General features: G+C 45.3%; 1 protein-coding gene across 1 annotated transcript in view; it reads left to right on the forward strand.

Moving 5' to 3' along the window:
- Nucleotides 1–27,296, forward strand: part of TMEM163 (transmembrane protein 163) — a 278,370-nt gene that overhangs the window by 221,729 nt on the left and 29,345 nt on the right. The window contains exon 5 of the mRNA XM_066232892.1: nucleotides 7,501–7,597. Coding sequence (XP_066088989.1) covers nucleotides 7,501–7,597 — 97 coding nt within the window. The remainder of the gene's footprint in view (nucleotides 1–7,500; nucleotides 7,598–27,296) is intronic.

The following is a 27,296-nucleotide window of genomic DNA, read 5'->3' on the forward strand; positions in this document are numbered from 1 at the left end:
TAACTAAAACAAAGTTGATTCACCTTAGTCTTATGTGTGAAGCAATTAGTGTACCCATGGCTACTGATAAAGTTCATTTACGCCACTGTATTTTTACGAATTTCAACAAGGAAGAAATGCTACAGAAGCATGTAGAAATTTATTGAAAGTGTTTGGTGAAGGTACAGTTTCTGATAGGACATGCAGAAGATGGTTCAAAAAATTCGAAACAGGTGATTTCGACCTTTCTGATAAGCTACGTTCTGGGCGACCATTTTTGATCGATGACGATGTTGTTAAGACCATGTTGGAGTAAGATCCTTTTTTGACAACATCAGAGATTGCAGAAAGGCTTAATTCAGCTCAGCAAACCATTTCAGACCATATTCAGAAGATAGGATTGGTGTGCAAATATATTATTTAATAAAGTTTATTGACGGTAATAAAAATTTGTATTTTGTTTTATTCCAAAAACGGACAGAACTTTCTGGTAGACCTTATATTTTAACATACATTAGAAAAAAATGATTATCACTCCAGACCTGCAAGGATATTATTGCTTAGGGAAAAAATTAAGCGTGATCATATTTAAATAAATATTAAGTAAATAACAGAGGTGGTACACAGGGCAAGTGTCATCAGGCAGAACACATGTCTGAGGCTCAGGAAGCCTGCAGTAGTGACAGGAAGTCATGAAGGACTTTAAGTGAGGAAGACCGTGATGTGATCTTGGCTTTACACAGACCCTGTGACTGGGGCTGGGGCTTGGCAGGGCCAAAGGGAAAGAAACTAGAGATGGGGGATGAGCTGGGGACATTGTAGTAGCCAAGAAAAGCAGTGGCTCTGCACGGGAGCCGTGACTGTTGAGAGCAATCAATAGGGAAAGACCATGAGAGCAGGATGGCTGGAACTCGGTGTTGGACCAGCAGAGTTGAACAGCAGAGAAGGTTGCAAGGACAGCCTCGATCTGGAGAGAGGCCACACGGAAGCAATGCTGGGATCTCCAAGAGCAGGTGTGTGAGGCCGGAGAGGGGACCGGGTAGTAGGGCTAGCTGGGGTCTCCAGGAGCAGGTGTGTGAGGCCGCAGAGGGGACCGGGTAGTAGGGCTAGCTGGGGTCTCCAGGAGCAGGTGTGTGAGGCCGCAGAGGGGACCGGGTAGTAGGGCTAGCTGGGGTCTCCAGGAGCAGGTGTGTGAGGCCGGAGAGGGGACCGGGTAGTAGGGCTAGCTGGGGTCTCCAGGAGCAGGTGTGTGAGGCCGCAGAGGGGACCGGGTAGTAGGGCTAGCTGGGGTCTCCAGGAGCAGGTGTGTGAGGCCGGAGAGGGGACCGGGTAGTAGGGCTAGCTGGGGTCTCCAGGAGCAGGTGTGTGAGGCCGCAGAGGGGACCGGGTAGTAGGGCTAGCTGGGGTCTCCAGGAGCAGGTGTGTGAGGCCGCAGAGGGGACCGGGTAGTAGGGCTAGCTGGGGACTTGCTAAGCTTGAGGAGGAATGTCCTATCAGCCAGATACACTGAGCTTAGCTAGAGAGCCAGGTCCTTAGCCGGGCTCCCACGGCCATTTCCTGGGGCCTCCGGTTTCACAGTGGTGTTTCTGAGGTGTGCAGAGATGGAAGGAGAGGCACACACAAGGAAACCACCTCCAGGTGCCCGAGCCTCCCCAGTAACGCTACTTGCAGAATACCCTGCACGGGTGGTGTGTGCTGAGACTCACACCCCAGGCTCGTCCCAGAGGCCACCCTGCTGGGCTGTGGGGCAAGGACTCAGGAGTGAGGGAGGAGGTGACCCATGCCAGCTCTTGCACAGCCCACAGAGGAGACATAGACAATTCTCACGCTGTCCGCAGAAACATAAAGCGGGTTCAATGTGTCTGTGGCAAGACTAATCAGACTCAAACTTGAGTGCGTTTCCGAATCATCAGACACAAACACAGCCCAGCCCCCCCCCCCCCCCCAGAGCTTCTGACTCAGTGAATCTGGGGTAGACTCCTGAGTTCGCTGCTCGATCAAGTTCCCTGGTGACGCTGACGCTGTTCATCTGTGGTTCACGCTTTGACAGCCACTAGTCTGGCAGGAATTTAAATTCGGCTTTAGGCTGGGTTGAGCGGGGAATTATGTTGAAGGGGTGGCAGTTTATTTACCTTATTTTGCCTCAATGTCCCCCCCCCCTCCCCAGAGACTGGGCAGGAGGGAAGAGTCTGTGTTCATTCCAGCGCCCTGGCCTCTCTCCTGGCCAGGCCAGCCTCTCTGGGCGAAGGCCGGCGTGCTGATGGAACATTGCCCTCGCCGCCTCCCCCGCTGCCGCACCAGGGAGCAGCACGCACTTACAGATTCGGGTGCACCCTGTTTGCTCCTGACCCAGATCTCGCTGCATCTGGAGGCCTCCGCAGTCCCAGGACCCGGGCGGGGTGAGGGTGTGGCCTGGCTGCAGGGAGCTGTCCAGCGCCAGGTGACTGGCAGGGAGTGGCCACTGGGAGGGAGTCAGGGGACATGGCTTTTCTGTCTGGGTGGGTTTCATACTCTTTGGGTGACCTTGAACGTTTCCTAGTCCTTGGCTCCCCCCACTTTGACTGCTTGTGTTGATGAAACATACCTCTTCCCCTCCTAATCTGTGAAATTGCAGAAAAACAAAAACCCCGATCTGGGGAGTGGCCTCCAGGGCATTTCTGAGCTGATGTGCAGAACTTGGAGTGCCTGAGGAGAAAGCTGCTGTGTAAACACAATATATTATTAATAAAACAATAAATAGCACCAGAGCCTCTGCTAATAATAGCTGCTTTAGGCTGTGCGAGCTTCCTCGGCACATGGGTCCCCGTGGTGGGAAGGGAAGGGTCACTGTGGTTTTATAATTTGCAGCACACTTAAGATAAAAATAGGTGTTTGAAACCTTTTTGAGCATATTCATAGGTATATACATGAAAAAAATATGATATGGCAGTTTTGTATAATTCACCTTTAACTAACCAAATCACCATTTTCTTTTGATTTTCATTACACTTAAGAGCTGTTTTACAGTGTGGGCTATTCCAGAGGCCTTTTGGCTGACATATTAGGAGTGTTTTCCCTCCTCCCATCAACAGTGGTAAGTGGTGATGTCCTTTAAATCCCATGGTGGGGGGTGGAGAAGCACAAATCAGCTAGTTATTAATCCATTGTTGGTCACATGGTTACATCTGCTTTGGAGATGCATATGGGGCACCTGCTATGTGCTACTGTGGATACTGAGATCTAAAAATAGGGTTCTTGCCCTTAGGGGATTTTATAGTGTAGTTCCGATTAAAGTTATATAAGCAAGATATTATGTAAGAAAACCATTGTATTCTATATATATATATTTTTTTAAATTTTTTTTTAAGTGAGAGGAGGGGTGATGAGATGCATGTGCCCCTGACCGGGATCCACCTGGCAACCCCAGTCTGGAGGGCTGATGCTCAAATCAACTGACCTGTCCTCAGTGCCTGAGGCCAATGCTCTGACAACTGAGCTACTGGCTGTGGGAGGGGAAGAGGAAGAGAAGGGGGAGAGAAAAGGGAAGAGAAACAGATGATCGCTTCTCACAAGTACGGTGACCGGTGACCGGGGATCTAACCCAGGATGTCTACAAGCCGGGCTGACATTCTGTCTACTGAGCCAACCTGCTAGGGCCCCATTGTATTCTTAATACTTATTTAGTTCCTTAAGTAATGTAAACAAAATTCAGATTCACTTTGCATGTTATTGAGTTGTGCCTGCAGTGATCTGGAGAAAGGTGGATTCCTGTGGCATCGCTGTTTCTTGTCAGGAAACTCAGACGTTTGTCCCCCACCCCCCCCCAGGAGTGTGGGGATGGAAGTTACTTGAGGACATTGTGACGAGCTGTCTCTAGAAGGCCTAGTGCAGGCATGGCCAACATACAGCCCGTGGGCTGGATCAGTGAGTTTATGCGGCCCACGATTAAATTTTTAATATTCTCTGCTACTTTAAAATCTCAGCTACTCAGAAGTGGAAGCATCTTTGATTATTGGAAATCGAGATATTTAAGAAGATAGTGATACGCAGAAAAGAATTCCACGTGTGACTAATCTAGGGTTAACTTCCAATAATTGGTCGAATGGATTTGCGGTACTTCATTTTTTAAAAAAATTCCATTATAAAGATTTACAACTTTTTTACTTGTCTGTACTCAATATGAACTGTTTGACGTTTAGCAGCGAAGTGAAACCCACATTCTTTTAGGTGGAGTTTGCCAGTGCGCACCCAAGGTCAAACAATTTGTTATTTTTGTGGTCAAGTGTGCTGAATCAAGTGGCATTGTAGCAGACAGTAGCTGCAGTTGATAACTGAAAATGTGTCCAGGCTGTTTGTAAAACGAAATAATTGTTTTACTGTATTTGCAGTGTAACTCCTTCAAGCTCATTCTATTAATTAAATATTGTTTCGCTTGATTGTGATACAGTTTGGATATTTATATGGTATGTATATTTTTATTAAAATAATATTATATATTAAAATTTTTTTCACTCACATTTATTCATAAACAAATTACATAATAATTTTTTTTTTTTTGTATTTTTTCGAAGCTGGAAACGGGGAGGCAGTCAGACTCTCGCATGCGCCCGACCGGGATCCACCCGGGATGCCCACCAGGGAGCAATGCTCTGCCCATCTGGGGCATTGCTCTGTTGCAACCAGAGCCATTCTAGTGCCTGAGGCAGAGGCCATGGAGCCATCCTCAGCACCTGGGCAAACTTTGCTCCAGTGGAGCCTTGGCTGCAGGAGGGGAAGAGAGAGACAGAGAGGAAGGAGAGGGGGAGGGGTTGAGAAGCAGATGGGCACTTCTCCTGTGTGCCCTGGGCAGGAATCGAACCCGGGACTCCTGCACGCCAGGCCGATGCTCTACCACTGAGCCAACCGGCCAGGGCCAATATAATAAAATTTTGTTTACTTAAACAAATCGTTTTTGTATTTAACATTTTTTAATTTTAATATTTCATCTAGCCCATGAAAAAGTTTTCTTTCTAATCTGTCCTGGGGGCAAAAGCTGTTGGCCACGCCTGGTCTAGCACCCCAGTGATGCCTGCCCTACCCGTGTCTCTAGAGGAGAAACTGCTACGCACACACGTACACTACAAATCTTAGGGACCATAGCACCCCATTCCTTCCTTACCAGCGGGATGCCTGCTTCCTCCCTGCCTTTTGTCTGGAGAGTCATGGCTTTTTAGCCCACAGTGGAAGCTCCTTAGGACAGGACCGTACCTGGCTCTGGGCAGGGACCTCAGCCCTAGTGCACAGGGGACTTGCCAAGGGAGCGTTTACACAAATAGACGCCTGGGTTCACCCTCAGAGATTCTGATAAAATTGAAGCGGGGGCTGTGTCTGGGCAACTGTTCAAAACAACCCTTGGTGAGTTCAGGGTGCCCTCGGGATTGAGAAGCACTGAATTGAGTTTATCTGAAAGGGTGAGTCAGCATCTCTGTTAGTCACTGAAGAGTTTTTTGAATGAAAAACAAAACAAAACAGAAAACCCCACATTACAAATTATATTTTGGAAGCTTATCCTGACTTTAGACTCTTTTCCTATAATGGGACCTCCCAGGATCTCAATTTTCTCACAGGTAGAAATGGTCACTTCAAGTGTCGGCACAGCTGGCCTCTAGCTGCTTTCCCCAGGGCACAGCTGGGACTCGGGTCACTTGCTTTGGGAGCATTGATCCACCCATCCTGGGAATCCCTGGACTTGCCCAGTATCTTGTCTCTGATAGGCCTCCAGTAGGTGCAGACTGTTCCTGTGCAGAACGCCTCTCGGGCGCGGCCCCGTTCGATCTGATTGTCCTGCCTCACGGTAGTGCTCTTTACTCCTGCTCCTGTCTCAGTGTGGACTTTATGCCTATGTTATTTTTTTCTCCCCCTTGAGTGTATGTTTTTACCCTGGGCTCATTCAAGGATATGTGGCACCCGTGGGGGATCAGGGGCCAGGGATTCTCTTGCTCAAGTCTGTACCAAGACTCCCAGCCCATTCATTACTTTTTCTACATCTCCGTGCCCTTGTGTGGTTCGCCAGCAATGATGCCTTCTCTCTGTCTGTGTGGTTGGAAGGATCAAACCTACAACTAGAGTGGAGTGTGGATTAGGAGCCTACTGACCAGACTCCAAGCAGCTGTGCTGATGTGCTCGTTTCTGACTTCTGGGTTTGGGGGAACATGTTTATCCACAGGTTTGTTAGGGTTCTAAGTCAGTGCCGTTTCAATGTTATGTGGGAAACTTTGGGCCGCCTGTTAGTCCAAAGAAGGACATCCAGGATGACAGTGAAGGAGGGTGTTAGTTGACAGTGAAGGAAGAGGTCTGAGGAGGCTGCCAAGTGGTGGAGACAGAAGGTTGGGACCAGACTGATCTAGAGATAACTGTAGTTATTCTTGTATTTTTTCTCTTTTTTCATTTTCACTTGGTATTTTGGCCCTTGTCACTGTCATTTCCTCATGTGTACTTCATATTTCATCTTCCTTTCTCCCCTGAGCTGTTGTGCATGTTGCCAGAGACAGCTCCTCTGCCCCTTGCCTCGTGGACTTCTGTGCGGTGCCCACGGCCGCCCTGGCTGCATCTCAACCATGCTGTTGCTTCTCCTGTGCTGTGTACCTTAATTGACTCACCCTAACTTCTCTCCCCTCATTTCTTTCTCAAGAATTGCTCCATCTTGTCATAAAAACTCTGTCTTTTGTTATTACCAAATCTTTCCTCCTTTTCATCTTTTGGAAAATCCAATCCAATCTTTATCACCAGAGAGAGAGACAGGATGGACTTTTGTTTTCCTTTATTTAATTAAAATTTTTTTCATTTTTATTTATTGATTTAGTGAGAGAAGAGAGAGAGAGAGAGAGAGAGAGAGAGAGAGAGAGAGAGACAGGAACATCAATCTGTTTCTGCATGTTCCCTAACCTGGGGTCAAACTGGCAACTTCTGAGCTCCAGACGATGCTCTAACTAACCGAACTATCCGGCCGGGGCTGTTTTCCTTTGTTTAAGTCAGCATTCATGGGTTACTTTTTTATGCTCTGTGCATTATCTGATTTCATCTTCAGGTAGAAAATATTCCTGTTTGGCAGTGAGAAAGTAGAGGTTAAAAGAAGTTAAGTAGTTTGATCAAGATCAAGCAACAGGTTAAATGGTGGAGCTTGGGATGTCTCACTCTAGAGCCCCACTCTGCTGTAGACCTCTGCCCCCTCCAGCCGGAGGAAGGGTGAAATGTGTTCCCGGGCCGGGCTGGGCGGGCTGGGGGAGGGATGAAGGGTGTTGGGATGTCATGGCCTTGGAGACCCTTCCATGCCAGCATTCATGGGAAGCGGTGAGATTACGTATGCAGAACAGCAGAGGCTCTCCCCCATGGTGTTGATTTTGGTGATAAAACCCTGAATCGTTCTCTTATAAATGATCCCTTACCCATTCTGAGACTGGGGGTGGTCACCATGGGAATGTGGGATTGGGTCCCAATGCCTTGGATTGTGTCATTGGGTAGAGTTATCCCAGTTAAATTTCTGAATGTTTTGTTTCTTTGCAGAGCCTGTGTCATCTTGGGGGTGATATTCCTTCTGTCATCCATATGTATAGTGGTCAAAGCCATCCATGACCTCTCAACTAAGCTGCTCCCAGAAGTGGTAAGGTCCTTCTTCTTTCTTAGCAATCCCTCCTGTTACCTCTCTTCACAGACTACTGGGGGAAGAGGGACAGGTGGAGAGAGACTATGAAACATTTCGGGAGTGGTGAAGAACTCATTGAATAATGTGAGTGCCTTGATAGAGAGAAGCACTGGGCAAAATGAAAAGATTTCAAATAGTTGAACCTATACTGGGTTCTGTGTCCTTCTTCTTAGATTTTTGAATATTCTTAAAACAAGATGTCTTTTATGTAAAGAAAATTTGGGCTGATTTTTATTTACATAGCAGAGTGATCCAGTCTGTGCTGTTGACATCTATTCTGCATCCATCTAATGACTGGCATAATAAGAATTATTGTTTTCCTTTGCAACTCAATATATAAATAAGTTTAGGTTTTCTAGTATGACTGACATTTGAATGTGGGAATGGGAGGACACAATTTTATAGTGAAGTGTGTCTTTGGCTGCTTTGTGCTCTGGTGAGAGTCACTGCCTGTACTCTGATTCTTCATTTTCCTCTCCCCTGTGAATGCTGAGAAAAGAAATACTTTTATGGTCTCCTATCTGGCTGTCTTCATATAAGGCAGCCAGTTTTCCAAGGGGATGAAGATCCTGCCGTTACAATGGTTCTCTATATATGTGGTGCAGCAAAGGTAGGTTTACGGCCGTTCATGTGGAAAACAATACAGTAATTAATAAATAATTACACAAGAGTAAAATCCGTGTTTTGTGTACTCAGAGCTGTAAACCTGCTCCCCCCCAGTGCTCCTGTACAAGTTGCATAGTGGTTTAAATGCAAAAATAAAGGCTCCTCTCTTAGGATGTAATTTGATTTGAGCTTGGCTACATGTGCCATCTTAATATAAGACCTAAAGTATTAGACCTTTACTTTTACTTTTAGGAAAACACACATTAATCCCTTTGGGGGTAACATATTATGTGCACGTGTGTGCACCCATTTACGGGGAAGATGAACGTGAACTGCTTTAAGTTGCCCCGCCTCCCACACTGAGATTGGAGCCATTCTTTTAGTAACTCTTCAGGATCTTAACGAGTATTTATCATCGCAGATGGGAAGGCTTGCCCTCTGCTGTCCCAGTGACAGGAGGAAAGGATGGGCACCAGGGTAGGATGTTGCTCAGACAGAGCTAGCTCAGCAAATACACTCCTCTCTTCCTCTCACTTCCCTGACTTCCAGGTTGCCCAGGACCCTGGACTTTTTATCCTTTTCCTCCATCAGACTTGCTATCTTGTGTTCCGTTCTGTCAGGATATGAGGCTTACATAAAGTGTCCATGTGAAAGTATTGAGTATGATTAATTAAGATATCAGCCTGATAAGATGTTTGCATTTTATAGGGTATACAGTCTGATGCCACTCTAAGTGATGTTTATTGGTGGGAATTTTCAGCCTAGCTCAGTTGACACACTCATTTATCTAGGCATTAAAGATTAATTTCCAGCAGGACTGACTTGATATGGAATGAATAGCTGTGCTCACGAACCCTTGCAGAGGCCCCCGTTTTTCTCTTGATAGCTGAACTAATTTTAACTGGGAACAGTCTCATATCTATGGTGCAAATACTGCGTAAGAGATGAGGCTGACCAGCTTGGATTCCAAATTGAGGTATAAATGTCTAATACTTTGCTCCAGGAGGGGGTCAGAGCGGGTGGAGAGCTCCATGATTTTGCTCCAGACTGGACCTGTCCTTGGAAAAATCACACCTATCTATCCCTTCAGAACTCTAAAGTCAGGTGATTTTGTTTTGTTTTATTTCAAGCCTTCAGAAGTATGGGAAAGTAGCACAGGCACCTGCAAGCTGTGTGAGCTCCCTTCTGCAGAGGGGAGGCCTTCCAATCAGCTGAGTGGAAATGGGGCTGGGGCAATGTTGCCAGGTTGTAGTCGATAATAGTTTAATCCTGAGTCTTTGGGTTCTCTGTGTTTGTTCCAGAAATGTGTGGAAGCCAGCAGGCTACAGCCAGAAATTCAAAATGATTCAAAATGAGTGTTTGCCCACAGTGCCTCATCTAAATTAGGAGTCACAGACTCAGATGCCCATCAACACCAGTACTGACAGCAAGGAAAATCGCCTGGGTCTGTGGCAGCTAGAGAGTATGTGCCCAGACGAAGGTCTGCCCTCTAGTGGAGTTGCCCTGTGGGCATGTGGGCTGAGGTGGTCAGATCTTCCAAGGATTTAAGAAAAAGTGGAAACTTGTAATTAGAAAAATTGAAAACTCTGGTTGGGAGTGAGTGGACAGTTTCACTTCAGCCTAATAAAGCATGCCTTTTGGCTGCCAATGGCCGGTGGTGGTCGGGACCAGGAAGACTGAGTGTGGGGCCGAGATACCAGGAATTTAAGTTTGAATTACAGCTTCACTCTTGCCCTTAACTATGGACTTGCCTTTTACATGAGATTTGTGCCAAGATGGTGCTGTGGGTTTGCCAGAGCAGCCCTGGCCCTCTCCCGGGCCTGTCCCCCCGGCGCCTTGTTTTTAAATGTCAGCTGCACAGTTTGTCAGGGTGATGGAATTGCAAGCCTGGGTAAGTTTTGAGTAAGAAAGCTGTGCAGTTAGGAACTTCCTAACTGTGAAGTCAGTTGACTGTGAGCCTTGGTGGTGTCACCTGCCCTGTGGCATTGCCCCAGAGCAGTCAGGCAAGCCCCGCTCTTGGGGAGCCCAGAGCAGGTGTCTGCTGCACGGGCTTCGTAAGCAAATGGCATTTGTTAAGTCCGTTCCCTCGTAACCTGTACCCAGCCGCAGCATTGGGTCAGTGATTAAATAGATCCCAAAGGAGCCTTCTCAGAAGCTCTGTATGATCTACGGTTCCTTTTTCTTCTTTGTTTTTTATTTTTATTTTTTATTTTCCATTGGTTGGCTGATTGAGAGAGAGAAAAAGAGGAAAAGAGAGGAGAAGTACTGTTCTAAAGTCAGAAAGCGTGGGCAGTGCTGCCGATGTCACGGTCATATGTGCAGAGTGGCTTTGAAAAGAGCGTCATCTTCTTCCTGCTCCTATGCCTACCACACCCCATTTTGATAAGAAGAGACAAGCGGTATGCTTTTCCTTTTAGGAAAGACATGAGGCTTTGAGATGCGGTGATCCTCCTGAGATCGCCAGCTGGCTGGTGGCAGAGCCTGGATTTGCACCCTTTTCTCCTAGTCTGGGTCTGTCGTGGTCTGGGCACTGCGGGCTTGGCTTATGTGGTCCTGCTGTTCACTAGCTTTTCAGGAATGGGCCTCCTGGTTTGTCTTCTTTTCTGATTTTTGTTTTTGTTTGTTTTGTGTTTTACATTTCTGTGTTGTTTTTCTATCTTCTCTTACTCATAAGTGGGGTGCTGCCAAAGGCTATCCTATAGGGAGGGAGTCCAGCCCCCAGGTGGCCCTGTCCCTGGCCTTTCTGGCTACTTCTGCTGCCCCAACCCCTTACTCCATGAGCCCTTTGCTCTCTGTGTCGCTGACCAGCACGTGCCTCCATTGCTTTGTCTCTTGAAAGACCGCAGGCAGGCTAATTAAGAAAAAATGGAGTCTTGGCCGGATACTCAGTTGGGTGGAGAGTCATTTCAATACACAAAGGTTATGGGTTCAATCTCCAATCAGGGCACATACAAGAATCAACCAATGAGTACATAAATCAGTGGAACAACAAACTGATGTTTCCCTCTCTCATCAATAAATAAGAAAATATTCTTTTAAAAAGAAACAGAAAAGGCAGTGAAACAGTATGGAGCGAGGGAATCATGGGACACACGGGCTCGAATGGAAGGCAGTGCATTAGGGAAGCTGCACAGCAGGTGGAGGGATGTGGGCATCGGGCTGACCTGTCTGGGTGCGAAACCCCTCTGCCTCTCTTACCCCCATGCCCACCCAGGCAAGTCACTCAGTCTTCCTGACCCTGGGCCTCCTGACATGTAAAATGTCAGAGATTTATGCTAATGATCAAATGAGTGATTTATTAAAATAATTGTCATAAGAAGACAGTGCTAACTGTGGTGGCTACTGGTTTTAACATTCTCATTTTGTATATTTCTGAATTGCTAATCAATGTTACTTCAGTTTATGGTCCAAGGCCATTTCAGATTGGGCCCCTTTTGAGGTAGGAGATATCGAACAGAAGGAAATGAGGAAAATGGTGGGGCAGGCAGTAATGCTGTGGGGCCAGTGAGTAATTTTACAGAGATGCTGCCCACCAGCCAGCTTGTTAGCCTCAAGTCTGCTGAGCCACGACCTCACCCATGGGAGTGAATTTCTGCAGGTCCCTCGGTGCCCGGTGAGTGCTCTGGTCCAGGGTAGCGAGTGAGTTTCTGCAGGTCCCTCGGTGCCCGGTGGGTGCTCTGGTCCAGGGTAGGGAGTGAGTTTCTGCAGGTCCCTCGGTGCCTGGTGGGTGCTCTGGTCCAGGGTAGCGAGTGAGTTTCTGCAGGTCCCTCGGTGCCCGGTGGGTGCTCTGGTCCAGGGTAGGGAGTGAGTTTCTGCAGGTCCCTCGGTGCCCGGTGGGTGCTCTGGTCCAGGGTAGGGAGTGAGTTTCTGCAGGTCCCTCGGTGCCCGGTGAGTGCTCTGGTCCAGGGTAGCGAGTGAGTTTCTGCAGGTCCCTCGGTGCCCAGTGGGTGCTCTGGTCCAAGGTAGGGAGTGAGTTTCTGCAGGTCCCTTGGTGCCCGGTGAGTGCTCTGGTCCAGGGTAGCGAGTGAGTTTCTGCAGGTCCCTCGGTGCACGGTGAGTGCTCTGGTCCAGGGTAGGGAGTGAGTTTCTGCAGGTCCCTCGGTGCCCGGTGGGTGCTCTGGTCCAGGGTAGGGAGTGAGTTTCTGCAGGTCCCTCAGTGCCCGGTGAGTGCTCTGGTCCAGGGTAGGGAGTGAGTTTCTGCAGGTCCCTCGGTGCCCGGTGGGTGCTCTGGTCCAGGGTAGGGAGTGAGTTTCTGCAGGTCCCTAGGTGCCCGGTGGGTGCTCTGGTCCAGGGTAGGGAGTGAGTTTCTGCAGGTCCCTCGGTGCCCGGTGAGTGCTCTGGTCCAGGGTAGGGAGTGAGTTTCTGCAGGTCCCTAGGTGCCCGGTGAGTGCTCTGGTCCAGGGTAGGGAGTGAGTTTCTGCAGGTCCCTCGGTGCCCAGTGGGTGCTCTGGTCCAGGGTAGGGAGTGAGTTTCTGCAGGTCCCTCGGTGCCCAGTGAGTGCTCTGGTCCAGGGTAGGGAGTGAGTTTCTGCAGGTCCCTCGGTGCCCGGTGGGTGCTCTGGTCCAGGGTAGCCTCGGGGGTTGAGGACATGGGAGCCGAAGTCAGGGAGACAGATCTCTACTCAACTCAGCTACATCCTAACCGGACAAACCTGGGCAGGCTGTTTTACCTTTCCCTGCCTCCCTATTTCGTTTGTAAAATAAAAAATAATAATGGCACCTTCTTTGTGGGATTGTTAAGCAAACAAAAAGATGTGAGTAATGTGCTTAGCATATAACTATTGAATAAATGTTGGCTGATAATTATTGGTCTAGAGAAGAAAGAAGAAACTTCTAAGGAAGTTGGTGGACCTTTTGATGCCTTTAGTTCTTGAAGCTCAGGCTGTATTGAACTGTCCGGGAAATGTCATCGGGGACCCTGTGCTCAGCTAGGTTGGATAATGCTGTGGATTCTTTCTTGGACAGTAACCTAAGAACCCTGGCTTTGGTGAGATTCACCTCTCTGTATGACGCGCTCTCAAGCATAGTTCTAAATTTAATTTCGGAACCGTGTTGACAAGTACTTTAGAAAAGCAATCACACACAGTCAAGGTCCTCCACATCTCTTCTGCCAACATCTTCCCAGCACTGTGCAGAGGCAGGCCCACTATCGGTGTTGTCCCACCTACTTCAGGCAGAGTAATTCCATTACTCGAGTAGATTGACCTCGGCATTCATCCTAGAGCCAACGACCTACCCGCTTCTAAACAGAATAGAACTGAGCACTGATGAAAGTAGATTAATATTGGTTTGAGTGAGTTCAAGGAGAATAGATCCAGAAATAGATCTATACATATCTGGCCAACTGGTTTTCAACAAGGTGCCAGATAATTCAGTGGAGGAAAGAGAAATCTCTCTTCACTAGTGGTGCTGGAGCAGCTGCGTAACCGCATGGACATCCACCCTTACATCAGAATGAACACAAAATGGATCAGAAAGTTCATTGTAAAACCTAAAACTCTAAAATTTCTATCTTGGGGTAGGCAAAGATTTCTTAAATACAGTACCAAATGCACTCTGGCCAAGTAGTTCAGTTGGTTAGAGTGTCATCGCAATATGCAAAGGTTGCCAGTTCAATCCCCAGTCAGGACACATACAGAAATAGATAAATGTTTCTGTCCCTCTCTCTTCCTTCCTTTCTCTCTAAAATTAATAAATAAAATTTAAAAACAGCACCAAATGTATGAACCATAAAATAAAATAAAATAAAAGCCCAAAACACTGGACTTCATCAAAATAAAAAAATTTTTGTTCTTCCCCAGATATCATTTAGAAAATAACAAAACAGTACAGGCAGCACACATGTATCAAACAAAGGCCTTGTGTCCAGAATATATAAAGAACAGCTTAATAGCCTGGCCTGTGGTGGCGCAGTGGATAAAGCGTCAACCTGGGGCACTGAGGTCACTGATTTGAATCCCTGGGCTTGCCTGGTCAAGGCACATATGACAAAGCAATCAATGAATAACTAAAGTGAAGCAGCTATGAGTTGATACTTCTCACTCCCCCCACCTCTCTCTCTACTCTCTCTGTAAAATCAATAAGTAAAATCTTTTTTAAAAAACTCAGCTTACTAAAAAGACAAACAGCCCAATAAAAAGATAGGCAAAAGATTTATACAGACAATTCACAAGACAAGAGACAAATGGATGGCTGATAAGCTCCTTAGAAAATGCTCAACATTATTCACCACCAGGGCATTACAAATGAAACAACCATAAGATACCACTACATACACAGTAGAATACCTGAAATTAAAAAACAGAAATGTGTAGAGCATCTACAGTTCTCCTACTCTGATGATGAGAGAGTGAATTGGTTCATCCACACTGGAAAACTGTTCAGAGATTCATTCAAAAATTAAACATCCATTTACCATATGATCTAGTCATTCCACCCTTAGGGATTTACCTTGAAAGAAATAAAAATATATGTCTGCACAAAGACTCTTACATAAATGCTTATTGCATTTTTATGTCTGATGTCAAAAATTGGGAACAATCCAAACATGTATCAACAAGTGAATGGATAAACAAATTATGATATATCCACATAATGGAATACCACTCAGCATTAAAAAGGCACTAATAGGCCTTGGCTGGTTGGCCCAGTGGTAAAGCATCAGCCTGGCATGTGGAAATCCTGGGTTCGATTCTCGGCCAGGGCACACAGGAGAAGCACCTATCTGCTTCTCCACCCTTCCCCCTCTCCTTCCTCTTTCTCTCTCTCTTCCTCTCCCACAGCCAAGGCTCCATTGGAGCAAAGTTGGCCCGGGCGCTGAGGATGTCTCCATAGCCTTTGCCTCAGGTGCTAGAATGGCTCTGGTTGTTTGTTTTTTTGTTTTGTTTTTTTTTTTTTGCATTTTTCTGAAGCTGGAAACAGGGAGAGACAGTCAGACAGACTCCCGCATGCGCCCGACCGGGATCCACCCGGCACGCCCACCATGGGGCGATGCTCTGCCCACCAGGGGACGATGCTCTGCCCATCCTGGGCGTCGCCATGTTGCGACCAGAGCCACTCTAGCGCCTGAGGCAGAGGCCACAGAGCCATCCCCAGCGCCCGGGCCATCTTTGCTCCAATGGAGCCTTGGCTGCGGGAGGGGAAGAGAGAGACAGAGAGGAAAGCGCGGCGGAGGGGTGGAGAAGCAAATGGGCGCTTCTCCTGTGTGCCCTGGCCGGGAATCGAACCCGGGTCCTCCGCACGCTAGGCCGACGCTCTACCGCTAGAATGGCTCTGGTTGTATTGGAGCAATGCCCCAGACGGGCCGAGCATCGCCCCCTGGTGAGCATGCCAGGTGGATCCCAGTTGGGTGCATGCGGGAGTCTGTTTCTCTGCCTCCCTGCTTCTCACTTCAGCAAAATAAAAAAATTTTAAAAAGGCATCATTGACCCATACAACAGCATAGGTAAACCTCAAAATAATTAAAATGGGTACCAGAAGCAAAGGAAAAAAGAAATAGCTCTATAGTGTTCCATTTATATAAAAGTTTAGCTGCAGTCTAATCTGTAGCAACAGAAGGCAGATAGTGGTTGCCTGATTATGGTGGGAGGGGTGAGAATTAAAGAGTCCCGAGGAAACTTCTGGGGCTGATGGAAATATTCTCTTGCTTTTGGTGATGGTTTCTCAGATATAAAATTATGTCAACATTGATCAAGCTATACACTTTAAATATCTGTGGTTCAAGTACATTCAGGGGCCATGCTTGGCCACAAGTACAGTCACACTGCTAGGCCAAATAGGAATCTTGTTCAAATCTATATAAAAAATATGTTATGTTGCCATGAAGTGAGGTTTTCTTTTTCTGATGGCAGCCCATATATTCAGTACCTGGGATGTGGACAGCACTAACAGTTACCCTGAGAACAGTAATACAGAGACCAAGTGTATAGTAAGAGGGGAAAGTGTAAACAAGTAGCTAAATATAGCAGCTGTCATCAGAGGCTCATAGTAAGAGGAGATTCTGCTGAAGCATGAAGAATCGATCTCACACTGTTGCCAGGAACGCTCATGGAGCACCTGCTGGTGGCTCGGGCTCGAGAGGATTAACCGTTTTAAACCTGAGAGCGTGGGTAGTTGGTCTCTGCAGTTTCTCGCATACACTATGACTGGTTATCAGGTGTTACCTAGGCTGATTGGTTCTCTTCTCCTTGCTGTGTTAGCCTTAGATTTTAATCAGAATGTTTATGCCTGTGAACAGTCTGCCATGCTGCTTTATTCTGTCTAACATGCCTCTTTGTATTTTCCACATCAAAATAGTGCTTTTCAGCTTGAGTCTCATTGGACCTTCACAGTATTCTTGAACTATAAAGGGGCTTAGACTCACTGCCATTTTATAATAAGGAAAGAACCCCTCAGATAAAGAAATAAAGTGATTTCCTCCATACACATACATATGTACACTCCTACATACTCACACACACACTCCTACATACACTGACATACACCCTCATACACTGACACACACATGTACGCGAAAGGGTCCAGGTATTTTGACAGGGCTCTTTCTGTTCTGTGATTACCTCCTGAAGTACTAGAGAATATGGGCCCAGAAAGTCAGCTTTGTAGAAAACCTAATATAACTGGTTTAGTTTCCTGATTGAGAAAATATGGCCGAGGCTCAGTGTAACTGAATATTCTGAACAAACTTCAAGTCTGGGATTTTTCATACTACTGAATGGGAGTTAATACCACCACCTAGTTTTCCAGTGGCCTTGAAAAGATTCCTACATGACATACTATGAAAACCTGCCTCGGGGCTTCTGGGTATGGTAACAAAAATAGGGAAGAGAGAGGGAGGGAGGGAGGGAGCTAGAGAGTGAGGCAAGTGTGCTCACTTTTTTCCACCCCCCAAATCTAATTTCAGGGCATCTGTGTATTTAAGGATACTGGTGTTTATCAAAGACGGGTGTTGCTAAATCAAGGTTGAATACTTTGCTATTCAGTTGCATCTATGCTTGACCTTGGAACATTTACTTAATCTCTTGGCACTTGTCTTTCCATCTGGAATGTGAGAATTCAGCACTTCTAATTTGGCATCTCTTTTTCTCTGAGGTTTTAAGAGCACTGTCTTTAGAAGAAGAAAAAAATTTAAGGTGTTTAACATTTTTAAGTAAATACTTTTTTCATCCATTTCCTGAGTTTAATATGGACAATGCAGTTGTCATTTCTGATTTTCTGTTTAGTGTTTAGCTAATGAAGAGAACCATACCAAATGCCTTTTTATTTCCCAAGCTTTGGCTTAACTATCCCTGTTTATATGGTGCTCACAGTACCTCCCAGTAGAGGAAAGCGGTGGGGGCAAGGTAAATTCCTCAGTGAGGAGGGCTTCGTTCCTATCATCGGAGCAGTGCTTTTACTTGGGAATAGTCTGCCTGTGACCGGAATATAAGTATTTGGTGACAGAGCCACACATGTTACTGAATTGTTAAGGAAACATTTGGTACTTTTTTCGGGAAGTATTTTTGGGGTACTGGGTAGAAATTCTTGATCCTTAAATAATCGTAGTAAAGGGGCTCTCTGATCATCTCAGCCCCCATGGACTTGATGGAGAAGCAGACCTAAAAAGCCAGGGTGACCGTGGGCACTTGGGAAGGCCAGCTGCTTTGGATGGGACCCTGGACTTTCTCCTTCATTTTCTGTACGTTGACTGCTTCAAAGAGAGGCTGTGTGCAGAGGCAGTTAGAAGGGGAGTGGCTGAGTCAAAGCTCTTACTGCCAAGGGCAGTGGTCTTCTACACGTTCCCCTTCTGCTAGTGAGAAGCAGCACGGGTGAGTGTTAGTGCGGCCACGTAGCTTGCCTGTTGTCCTGTTGTACCGAACCCTCTGAAATAACCCCAGACCCCACTCAGTCCCAACACAGGTGCCCATCCTCTGTGCTCCCAGAACACTTCATGCTGGTGGCAGTGGTAGCTCTGACCACATTGCAGTGGTAATTCTCTTTCTACTTGTCTCCCTGAATGCACTTCAAGCTCTTTGAAAACTAAGACTCACTGTCCTTCCAGCACTGAATAGAATCTGGCATGTAGTAAGAACTTAACACATCTATGTTGACTGATTAATTTTCGCATGCCTGAGCCCTTACCTAACCTGTCCCAGGCAGTGCGCCTGTACTGCGCTTAGAAAGAGGATGTCACCAGGCGGAGTGTATCTTTCAGGGAAACTTAAACAGAGTCTGTGCTGTGGACGCTTTTATACCCCTGTGGGAGATATATTGCTAGCAAAGTGGGTTTGTCCCAGACCACTCTCCCATATTGATAGCCTCGAGTTCTTTTCTGTACCACAGCGCTAGTGATGTTTGTGAGCAGGTGATATGCAGGGGAGGCAGCCATATAGATATGGCTTCTTTGACCAACACCCCAATACTTGTATGAGACATGTCCATAAGAAATATAATGATATGTGGGATATTACATGAACGGATAATGTATGTATCACACTGCAGCTTTTTAAATCAACATGTTTTTAAAGTGTAGAAATACATATGATGTGAATGCCTATCAAATAAACTCATGTGTTGTAGCCACTCCCCTGTTGGTGGGTGTTTGTGTAGTTTCTAGTTGTTCATTATTACAAAGCTGTTAGAATGAACATTGTTGTATTATCATGGTAATGTGTAGTGTGTGCAGATGGTGTTTCTCTAGGTAAATATCTAGGAGAATTTTGGGGGCGTCACATATTTTAATAGATCCTGGCATGTTGCCCTTTAGTGTGGCTGCACCAGGTTACGTTCTCAGAATGTCACCATGCTTGATATATTCAAACTTTTAAGTTTTCCAGTCTCCTGGGTAAAAAATGATATCTCAGTTTGTTTTCCCTTGATTATTGGTGAAGTTGATTATATATTTTAATAGTTATTGTTTGTGTTTTTATTTATTTTTTAATAAACCACTTCTTTATATATCCTTTGCCCATTTTTCTGTTGTCTTTTTCTCACTGGCTTTTAGGAGTTATTTATGGGTTCTTTTTTTTAATTCAGTGAGAGGAGGAGAGGCAGAGGCAGACTCCCGCATGCACCCCGACCAGGATCCCCCCTACAATCCCACTAGGGGGCGATGCTCTGCCCATCTGAGGTGTTGCTCTGTTGCTCAGCTCTTCTTAGTGCCATGGTGCCATCCTCAGTGCCCAGGGCCAACTCATTCTGATTGAGCTGTGGCTGCAGGAGGAAAAGAGAGAGAGAGAGAGAGAGAGAGAGAGAGAGAGAGAGAGAAGCAAGAGGTGGGGCAGTGGAGAAGCAGATGAGCGCTTCTCCTGTGTGCCATGACTGGAAATTGAACCTAGGACATCCATACACTGGTCCAATGCTCTACCACTGAGCTAACTGGCCAGGGCTTATATAAGGTTCTAAGTACCAGTTTTGTATACAAGTTGCAAATAATTTCTCTTACTATCTAGTTTTTTTAAAAAAATATTGTTTATCTTTTGCTATTAGAAACTTCCACCCCTTACCCCCACCTTCCATTTTGGTATAGTCAGACTTATCAATCCTTTCCTTTATGAGGTTGTGGTATTTTCTTTATTGGAAGAGATAAGGGGAAAGAATACTTTACTGCCTTGATATGATGAAGATTTATGGCAAGCCCTAGCTCAGTTGCTTGAAGCATCCTCCCAATAAACCAAGGTTGCAGGTTTGATCCCTGATCTTGGTGGATACGAGAATCAGCCAGCAAATGCATATATAAGTGGAACAACAAACTGATGTTTCCCTTTCTCAACTCAATAAATAAAAATTAAAAAATGATTTTTGCCAATATCTTCTTATTTTATTTTAATACTTATAAAAATTAGACTTTAAAGTTGGATCTTTAAGTGGTCTAGAATTATTTTTATGTGTGTTTGGTATGAGGTAGCTCAGTCAATGCATGTCAAAAACATTTCATCCATCAGGTGCTATAATAGATGTTTGTTGCTCTTATTTTGTTATTATTGTTGTGGTGGTGACTATTATTGTTATTATTATTATTAAGCTTTTTCTCCTTGCCACATCAAATATTTTTATAGTTTATGTTTTCGGAACAATTTTCTAATTTTATCTTTCTAGAAAATTGCTTGTTGCATTCAAATATATTGCATTAAAATTGTTCCTGTTACTCACGTACGATTTTTTTTTAAATTTCTAATTTATCTGTACCTATGGGCCCTGTTGTATTGTTAATGCTTATTTGTATTCTTACATTTTGTCTCTTAAGCTAGGTTGCAAAAATTTGTTTCATTTCTTTTTTAAAAACCCGCATTTGATTTTGCAGCCCAAGTCTGTCCATTTGCTTCCTAGTTCATTGAGTTCTCATCTTTAGTGGGGCCTTCATTTTGTTCACACTCAGTTTTTGGGGGTGGGTAAGTGAGTTTTTGTTTGTTTATTTTTCTTTCTTAGTTTTTGCTGTTGGTGTTTTATTTTTTTTCTTTGCTTTGTTTTCAAACTGTAAGGGAGACAAATGGTCACTTATGTAAGAAGCTGCGAAGTTAGTGTGCACAGAGGTGTGTTCTGCATGGAGATTTTCCACACTGTATCTTTTAGGTGTTACAGGGCTTTCGGATTCTGGCCTAGCCCACACTCTGCTAGGTAAGGCCCTCTGGTGCATCCCTGGTTATTTATAAGTGTGAGAAACAATTCAGATTCTTGAACGGCTGAACCACCAATGAGTCTTCCTGGGGGTATCCATCTCATGGACAGGAATATAAATGTGTTATCCGGTTTATGTTATATTAGGCTATAGTCTTCCAGTTATTCCATTAAACACGAATGTAGGTGTTACTGGGAGTGAATTTTATAAAAGTGATTAATATGTATAATCAGTTGAGTTTATAAAATTATCCTCAATAATCTGAGTGCGCTGGATCCAATCAGTGGAAAGGCTGTAAGAGCTGAGGCTCCCCTGAGGAAGAGGAAATTCTGTCTGTGGACAGCAGCAGCATCTCCTGCCTGAGCCCCCGCTCGCCCTTCCTGACAGTTGGCCCCACGGATCCGACCTGCTGGGCCAGCTGGCACCATCACATAAGCCAGTTCCTTGCATACATCTCTTAATATTTGTCTCCCACTGGTTCTCTTCCTCTGACTAATACGCTCAGAAAGTACTGCCCTGAAATACTTCCTTAACACTGAGTTTCAATTTTTATCCAAGTTGTACATGCATATAATTTGAATAGCCAATTATTCTACAAGACTCGTTATAAAAAATAACCCCCTCCCTAGAGGCAACTACTGTATTTATAACTCCTTTCAACCTCCGCATCCCTAAGTAGCAGGCATATGTTGTTGCTTCTTGCTTTTTCAGTTATTGGCATGATTTCTTGACTTCCTATTCCATTTAGCCCTTTAATCATTTCCTTGCCTAATTACCTCCCAGTACATTTACATTATTATTTTGCTTAGATCAATATTCAACACTGTTATTAATAAGATTATAAAGATTATTCATAACCAAATTCAGGAGTCTTGTATGGTTTATTTTTTTTCTTTCTTGCATTACATTGTGTGTTCTTGCGTACTAATAAATGAATATGTGATACAGAATCACACACACGTGTGTATGAGCACAGTCAGCGTCAGCTCCACAGTTATCGAGGATCCCACTCATTGCAATCCTGGTGACTCATACTAATAAATGAATATGTGATACAGAATCACACACACGTGTGTATGAGCACAGTCGGCATCAGCTCCACAGTTATCTGAGGATCCCACTCATTGTAATCCTGGTGACTCATTTTACTTTTCTCTTTGGTTGTATCTTATTAGATCCCATGTTGTCACTCCTGGCTTACTTTATTGTTTGGGAGAAGCACATCCTCCAGTAGCTCCCCAAGATAAAGGGAAGGCAAAATTCTTGAGACTTTGAAGGTCAGAAAATATTGGTATTCTATCTTCACACTTTACTTGGTAGTTTGCCTGGGTGGAAATGAATTTACTTTTAGTTTTGAAGGCATTCATCCATTGTCTTATAATTCCTAATATTGCCTTTGTGATGTTTAATGGTGTCCTAGTAACCTATCCTTTTTTTTTTTTTTTTTTTTTTTTTTTTACAGAGACAGAGAGAGAGTCAGAGGCATAGACAGGGACAGACAGACAGGAACGAAAAGATGAGAAGCATCAATCATTAGTTTTTCGTTTTGCATTGTGACACCTTAGTTGTTCATTGATTGCTTTCTCATATGTGCCTTGACCGCGGGCCTTCAGCAGACCGAGTAACCCCTTGCTCAAGCCAGTGACCTTGGGTCCAAGCTGGTGAGCTTTGCTCAAACCAGATGAGCCCGCGCTCAAGCTGGCGACCTCGGGGTCTCAAACCTGGGTCCTCGGCATCCCAGTCCAACGCTCTATCCACTGCGCCACCGCCTGGTCAGGCTCCTTTTTTTTAAAAAAAGTCTCCTTTTTTCCTCAGTGGAAGCTTGTGAGATCTTCTGTTTGTTCTCAGTGTCCTGAAAGTTTACAGTTATTATTAGCCTTGGTGAGGATTTAACTCATGTCCTTTAATCCTGGCAAATTTTCTTAAATTATTTTATTAATTATTTTGCCATTGTTTTCTCTGTTCTATATTTTTGGCTTTATGTTATTCCAATATTGGACTGGTCTGCTAATTTTTTTTCTCCTATCTTTTATTTTTTTTGTGATTTTTTTTTCTTCCTGAAAGAGTCTCTCAACCTTATCTTCTGATGATTTTAAAGTCATTAATTTCTGTTACTATGCTTTTAAATTCTAAGAACTTTTTTCCCTAGCTAAATTCTTTTTATAACAGTATAATATCTCCTGTTTCTAATGATGTTAATGATAATTTAAAATTTTTTTATCTCTCTGCTTACTATTGTTGCCAAGAGACATTTTTCTATTTGTTTAGGTCTTTGTCTTTTACATTTGATGGCTTCCCAAAAAACTGGTGATCATTTGCTGTCTGAGTAGATTTAAGAAGAATATATTTATGATTGTGTGTGGGTGAGGCTTATCAGTTCTAGGGAAGGGGTTTTTAACCTGGTTTGGATCCATGGTGGAATTTAGGGGATCTACAAACTTTAATTGGAAAGAAATTGTCTTTATATTCCATTTCTAGCTGAAATTTAACATTTTCTTCCATTATAAAATTAGGCAATAAATCACAGTTGTAATATTAGACTACTTGTGACTCTTTCACCAATAAAATAAAAATCAGATATTTTTAATTTAAGATTGATTTGGCAGATATATCAAAATATTATTTTTGGCTTATCACACTTCAAATTACTATATTTATTAGGTCTGCTGTTGGAATCTGCTATTTAATACATTAATTTAGAAGCATTTCTATTACTAAGGCAGTTTTTTCTGTCTTATTAAATATGTGCAAATATAATTGGTTTTCTTTATAAGCCTGTACATTTTTTTCTCCTGGGTTAGTAATTTTCACAGGGTAGAAGGGAAACTCCCTCAACACTCTTGAGTGCAGTCTTCAGCTCCACCTGGCCAGCCCAGTGCCGAGACCTTTGATTCTGATCTCTGCAGCAAGTGCACGTTCCTGCCTGCTTGGGAACGGTGCCATCTCTGCCCTGTGGGGAAGGACCTCTGGGCCTCTGAAGGGCATTTTCAGTGAATCCTCCTACTTTTAGCCTTGCCTCTTTTACCCCAATTCCAGGACTGCCTGCTGGATTCCTGTCTTTGGGGTTTCGGCATCTTGCTTCTCAGCCTCCCCCTTGCCCTAGAATGCACCAGCCCTGCTCCTGTAAGGCAGTTACCATTCTTCGTCTACTTTTCCAGCTCACGCGAGTCTGTGGCTGTTGTCCTTTTGTTTTCTGTGTCCTGGGGGGTTCATGCCTTAAACAAAATTTCCTGTGCAGCCATTTAGTGGCCTTACAAAAGCTAAATATGTGTGTTCATTCCATGATCTTTAACTGGAATCCCTTAGGATGTTAAAGCAACAGATAGGGACAGACAGGAAGAGAGGGAGATGAGAAATATCAATTCTTTGTTGCAGCATGTTAGTTCTTCGTTGATTGCTTGGTCATTGATTGCTTTCTCATATGTACCTTGACCAGGAGACTACAGCAGAGCGAGTGACCCCTTGCACAAGCCAGCAACCTTGGGAATCAAGCCAGTGACCTTGGGCTTTAAGCCAGTAACCTTTGGGCTCAAGCCAGCGACCATGGGGTCATGTCCAAGATCCCACGCAACCTCGGGGTTTTGAACCTGGGTCCCCCACCTCTCTCAGTCTAACGTTCTATCCACTGCTCCAGTGCCTGGTCAGGCTCTTTTTTTTATTCTTTAATTTCATGTTTACTGGTCATTTGTTTTTCCTATGAATTATCAGTCATAGCCTTTGCTCAAATAAATTAGGCAATTCATCTTATTGATTTTTAGTTTATTGGTAAATTCAGGAAATTAACTTTGAAATTTATGTAAATTACCCAATAAAGGCATTTTCTAATATATGTAGCAATGTTCTTAGTGGGAATTATTTGTTCTTTTCATATAGCCAAAATTGAAATTCAGGGCCATCAGGCAGCACGAGAGGAAGATTGTCCTACATTTTTTATGTATGAAGGGCAGTAGATTATAGGTCTGACAGATGGGAGTTTGAATACCTTCTACACCACTAGCTATGTGACCTGACCCTAGGGGCTTACTTAGCCTCTCTGTTTGGGGTCATAATTTCTACCCAATAAGGATATTGTGATGGTTATATAAAAATTAAATTGTTTATTAAGCCTTTGGAAAAAGAGCCTCATATGTAATGGGCATTAATAATAATATCTGCTTGTATAATTTCGACTGCTATTTAAGGAACTCTCTTGTTTGATCCTGGGGCGTTGTGTGGTATTTATACCAACAAATGGAGCAGAAGCAGGCAGCCAGAATATCCCCCTTTCTTTGCAAGGAAGAGCTATTCAAGGGCACTATACCCCTGTGTCACGAGGGTTTAACTGAGGGGTCCAGGCTTTAGGGAACCCTGGAGGTGCCGCTTGCTGTGAATGCCCGGGGTCCACCAGGGAGGAAGGTGTGTGAGCACAGCCAGGATGTCTCATCTCAGATTTCATGGCAGTGTTCAGGGTGCAGAGTGCTCGTATCCCAGTGAGCCCTGCTGTCCTACCTTGCATTAGCAACCAGCAATAGACTGATGCCCTGGCTAACAGAAATGAGGCTGAATCTTAGAGCAGTAGCCAAGCACTTCAGGGCCCTCCTTGTCCCTGAGGCAGTCACAGTCACAGTGCCCAGCTAGCTGACACCGCCTTGTCCTCTTCTCTGGAATCCCATGACCCTGCCAACCTCAGCTTCGTGATATCCGTGGGGCTGAACGTCTCTCCCTTCACAAAACTTGGAAGGCGGGCCAATCTGGGCAAACGTCACCAGGGACCAGGCTCTCCAGTTTGTGAGTCCCACCAGTGATTTTTTTTTTGTTGTTGTATTTTTCCGAAGTTGAAAACAGGGAGGCAGTCAGACAGACTCCCGCATGTCCCCGACCGGGATCCACCCAGCATGCCCACCAGGGGGCAATGCTCTGCCCATCTTGGGGCGTTGCTCTGCTGCAACCAGAGCCATTCTAGCTCCTGAGGCAGAGGCCACAGAGCCATCCTCAGCGCCCCGGCAAACTTTGCTCCAGTGGAGCCTTGGCTGCGGGAGGGGAAGAGAGAGACAGAGAGGAAGGAGAGGGGGAGGGGTGGAGAAGCAGATGGGCGCTTCTCCTGTGTGCCCTGGGCGGGAATCGAACCCGGGACTCCTGCACGCCAGGCCGACACTTTACCACTGAGCCAACCGGCCAGGGCCCCACCAGTGATTTTTTTTTTTCATCTTTCTGAAGCTAGAAACAGGGAGAGACAGACAGACTCCCTCATGCGCCCGACCAGGATCCACCCGACACGCCCACCATGGGGCGACGCTCTGCCCACCAGGGGGCGATGCTCTGCCCCTCCGGGGCGTCGCCATGTTGCGACCAGAGCCACTCTAGCGCCTGAGGCAGAGGCCACAGAGCCATCCCCAGCGCCCGGGCCATCTTTGCTCCAATGGAGCCTTGGCTGAGGGAGGGGAAGAGAGAGACAGAGAGGAAAGCGCAGCGGAGGGGTGGAGAAGCAAATGGGCGCTTCTCCTGTGTGCCCTGGCCGGAAATCGAACCCCAGTCCTCCGCATGCTAGGCTGACGCTCTACCGTTGAGCCAACCGGCCAGGGCTCCACCAGTGATTTTGATGTCCACCAGCTGCAAAACCTTCCAGCCACTTACCTGATTGTCTGAATACCGGCTTTTGCCCCTCCCAACATCAGAGTGGTTTGATATGTTAATTTAAAAATTGTGAAGTCATTTATTATGAATCCATGGCAATTTGTCAATATAATTTAATAACCAGGGGAAATTGAGGGCTTGTGCTCAGCATAATTTTCTCCACATCTGCCCACTTTTCTCATCTGCCTGAGGGGTATGGTGGGGGGACAGAGATCTGAGGATAAGAATGACTTTTAATTTCACCTGGGGCTGTAAATCGATATACATTTATTATTCAGCCAGCACTAGCATTTCCCTGGGTAATTCTATAACACGTGTGGTGTCAGAGAGGTTTGAAATGTGTCCTCATTAGAAAGCAAAGGACGCCTCTTTTTGCAGGCGTAAACAAGCAAGCGCCCATGCTCCCCTGCGCTCTCACACAGTGTATGGAAAGGGAAGGTGTTGGAGTTGGGGGAATGGCTGAGTTGGATGTTCAGATGGGGCCTCTGCCTGGTGTGAGTGAGCCCAGCTCACTGTGACCTGGAATGACATCTACTGGTGTCACTATGATAAGAAACTTAAAGTAGGACATGACAAGGAATACTACAAAAAAAAAAGATTCATCTCTGCAAATGTAATGCCATGAATAAAAACACTTTGAGATGAGACTCTATTAAGAAATGGGGAAGGTGCCACAGAGGACAGAGAAACTTGGCGTGACAACGTTAGAGCCAGCTGCTGGCTGCTGACCAGCTAGAAACAAGGACCGTCCACTCTGTGTGATAATGTGAATCATTCAGAGGATGAATTTGACTTACAGGTGCTAACTCACACCCCACCCCGTTTTGGTTGCTGGTTTATTGGT

This window comes from Saccopteryx bilineata, chromosome 5 (genome assembly GCF_036850765.1).
Source record: "Saccopteryx bilineata isolate mSacBil1 chromosome 5, mSacBil1_pri_phased_curated, whole genome shotgun sequence".
Lineage (NCBI taxonomy): Eukaryota > Metazoa > Chordata > Mammalia > Chiroptera > Emballonuridae > Saccopteryx > Saccopteryx bilineata.